General features: G+C 54.0%; 1 protein-coding gene across 7 annotated transcripts in view; it reads right to left on the bottom strand.

The window, feature by feature from the left end:
* RHPN1 (rhophilin Rho GTPase binding protein 1) overlaps positions 1-3,099 on the bottom strand; it is a 32,142-nt gene that overhangs the window by 8,483 nt on the left and 20,560 nt on the right. For all 7 annotated transcript variants that reach the window (XM_027668231.1, XM_027668228.1, XM_027668230.1 and 4 more), the window contains exon 10: positions 377-496. In XM_027668231.1, coding sequence (XP_027524032.1) covers positions 377-496 — 120 coding nt within the window. The remainder of the gene's footprint in view (positions 1-376; positions 497-3,099) is intronic.

The following is a 3,099-nucleotide window of genomic DNA, read 5'->3' as shown; positions in this document are numbered from 1 at the left end:
ATGGATTTCTCCAGGAGGGTGATGTCACCTGGCTCAGAACACCTGGAGGTTTTACTGTCAAGCCAAGCCCAAGCCCAGGAGCCTCCAGGATCTCCATGTCCCTATGGATTTCTCCAGGAGGGTGATGTCACCTGGCTCAGAACACCCAGAGGTTTTACCGCCAAACACAGCTGGACAGGTTGGTGAAGACACCACACGAGTTGGTCCTCAACACCCTAAAGGAGATTGTGATGTTTTCCTGCCCTCCCAGGAGAGTCTGTTTGCCAAGAAATCCCACCAAAAAGTGTCTTTGCACGGAGAGATCCCCCCAAAATTTCATCCCATCCCTTTGTGGACAGCAATCCTAAATGACCTCTGTCCCCAAAGATGTGCTCACCCAGCTTCCTCCTCTCCTCGGGATCCTGCAGCAGGACACGGAGCGATGGTCCCTCTGGCATGGTGACATGGAACTGCATGAAAGCCTTCTCCTGCTCTGGGAGCTCAGATTCCGAGGGCACTGTGGGAAGGAGAAGGGTGGGAATGGGCTTAGAGAGAGGTCAGGGCCACCCAGAACCCTCTGGCAGTGGGGACCAGGAAGCCACATCCATGTTCAGGTGGACCCAATAACTTCAGCACCACCTTCCTCTTGCCCAGCCAAAGCCTGGGACAACCAAGACATCACTGATGGGCACAGGGATGAGTTATCCCAGTCAAAACTCCACCAGGATTTGGAATGAAGGGCAGGATTTGTGCTGGGCACAGCACAATATCCGGCTTTGTTGCCTCCCTCCTTCCTTTGCTCCCATATGGAAGCAGATGGGAAATAGGGAGCCCTTGGTTTTCCCCACCTGGAGGTGGAGACCAACCAGAGAATGATGGAATGGTTTGGCTCGGAAGAGACCTGGAAGATCATCCAGTTCCACCTCCTGCCATGGGCAGGGACACCTTCCACTAGCCCAGGTTGATCCAACTTGGCCTTGGACACTTCCAGAGATGGGGCAGCCACAGCTTCTCTGGGAATTCCATTCCAGCCCCTCACCACCCTCCTAGCCAAGAATTCCTTCCCAATATCCCATCTAACCCTGCCCTCTGGCAGTGGGAAGCAATTCCCTGTGTCCTGTCCCTCCATCCCTTGTCCCAAGTCCCTCTTCAGCTTTCCTGGAGCCCCTTAAGGCCCTGGAAGAAGCTCTTAGGTTTCCCTGGATCCTTCTCTTCTCCATGTGAACACCCCCAGTTCTCCCAGCCTGTCACTCAGAACAGGCTGATTAAAGTGTAATTAATTAGGGAGCTGAGCCCTCCCTGCTGTGCCAGGGAACCCTGCACAGGCAGAGAGCTCCCAGTGCAACCAAGGGTTTTTTTCATGGAGAAATGGACATGTATACAGCTCTCCCAGGCTCTCCAAGCCCCACACTGGGCTCTTTAAACTCTGATTTTCCAGCCAAAGCTGTTCCTAATCCCCTCTGGCTCTCAGTGATCTCCTTCCCTGGGCACAGAGCGTGATAAGAAGCAACCCAGAAAATTCCAGGGAGCTTCATTGGGCCAAACAGAAGATCCCAAAAGCCTGGTGAGCAGCCTGGCATCGGCATCCAGAGGGTTGGGAAGTGGCAGCTCCAGGGCTGGGAGCTCTGCCCGTGCCAGCTCTTGCCATGTCAGCATTCCCTGAGGGATTAATCTGCCGAGTAAGGAGTTTGTTGCCAGCTGGTTACAGAAGCAAAAGAGTTGTTATTGTGACAGAGAGGTCAGGGAGAGGCAGATCCCAAGAGCAGGCAAAAAAAATTTCCCCAAATCAGGCGTTTCCTGCAGATTTCTGCTTCCCTCAGTGCCTTAAATTTACCAGGACGCCAAACAGCCTCCAAGTATTTTGGGGGAAAGGTTTTTCCCTGTCCTTTGTATCCCCACCCAAACCCATCTCCATCATCATCATCCTCTTCTGCTTCTGCCTTTAAGCTGCTCCAGCCCCACAGGATCCCGCTCTCTCCTGTCTCCCTGATCAATCCTTCTGCAACACCCACACGGCCCAATCCTGGGAAGAGGATTTTGGGGCAGGCTCCAGAGCGGGGGAGGGTGCCAGAACAGTCTGGCAGCACCAGTTTTGGCAGCCAGGCCTCAAAAAGCCTCCTCAGCCACCCACCAGGATATGGGGTGGCACCAAAGGTCACCGTGCCCATCTGCTGCCCACCCCCGGATCTTCTGCTGGACCCAAAATTGCTTCCAGTGTGCTGGCGACGGCACAGATGGAGATGATGAGGCACATCCCGCATCCCAACTCCCTGTGATTCCATGGAGATGCACCAGCCTGGCACAGCCACCCTCCCTGAGGCTCCTGGGACATCCAGCCACGAGCTTGGGAACTGAATTCCCCAGCATCAGCCCTGGCACCAGCCACGAGCTGAGCAGTGCAGGTGACAACAGGCCCAAAAAGAGCTCCCCAAAAGTGATGCCCGAGGAGCAATGGGTGGTTCTGCTGGGAGAGAATTCCATGGCCAAGCTCCCATGAACTTCAGGATAGCAGGAACTCTGGCCTTGGTATCACCTTCAAAGTGTGCAAGCTCTGATCATTCATCTCTGGTGCCAACCCCGCTTCTCCTGGCACCAGGACTGGGAAAATCCATGGAAATGGCATGTGATACTTGGGGAGCAATGGGTAGTTCTGCTGGGAGAGAATTCCATGGCCAAGCTCCCATGAACTTCAGGACAGCAGGGATTCTGGCCTTTGTATCATCCTGAAAGTGTGCAAGCCCAGCTCATTCATCTCTGGTGCTAACCCCACTTCTCCTGGCACCATGGGAAATTCAAGATATTTTGGGGGTTATTTTTAATTTTGGGAGCCTCCAACATGAGGTGCCTCAAAGGATGGTGGGCTGAGGACAGTGGTGTGGTCAGCAGGCAAGTGACCCCCTATTTAGCCCCCCAGCCCCAAAGGGGACAGCAGGGGACATGCTTACAGCAGGTGACATCCCTACAGCATCTTTTTGCTCCTTTTTTTTAGGAGGACTTTTCCCTGTGGAAACCAGAAATGGGGAGGAAATCTGCCCTGGGCAGGAATTGCTGAGTGGATGAAGAAGATCCACAGCTCAGAGCATCCCAAAACCTCCAGGATTTGGATCCATCTCCTCAGAG

This window comes from Corapipo altera, unplaced genomic scaffold (assembly GCF_003945725.1).
Source record: "Corapipo altera isolate COAL_440 unplaced genomic scaffold, ASM394572v1 206, whole genome shotgun sequence".
NCBI classification, from domain to species: Eukaryota; Metazoa; Chordata; class Aves; order Passeriformes; family Pipridae; genus Corapipo; species Corapipo altera.
This window is presented reverse-complemented; position numbering and strand designations above follow the sequence as displayed.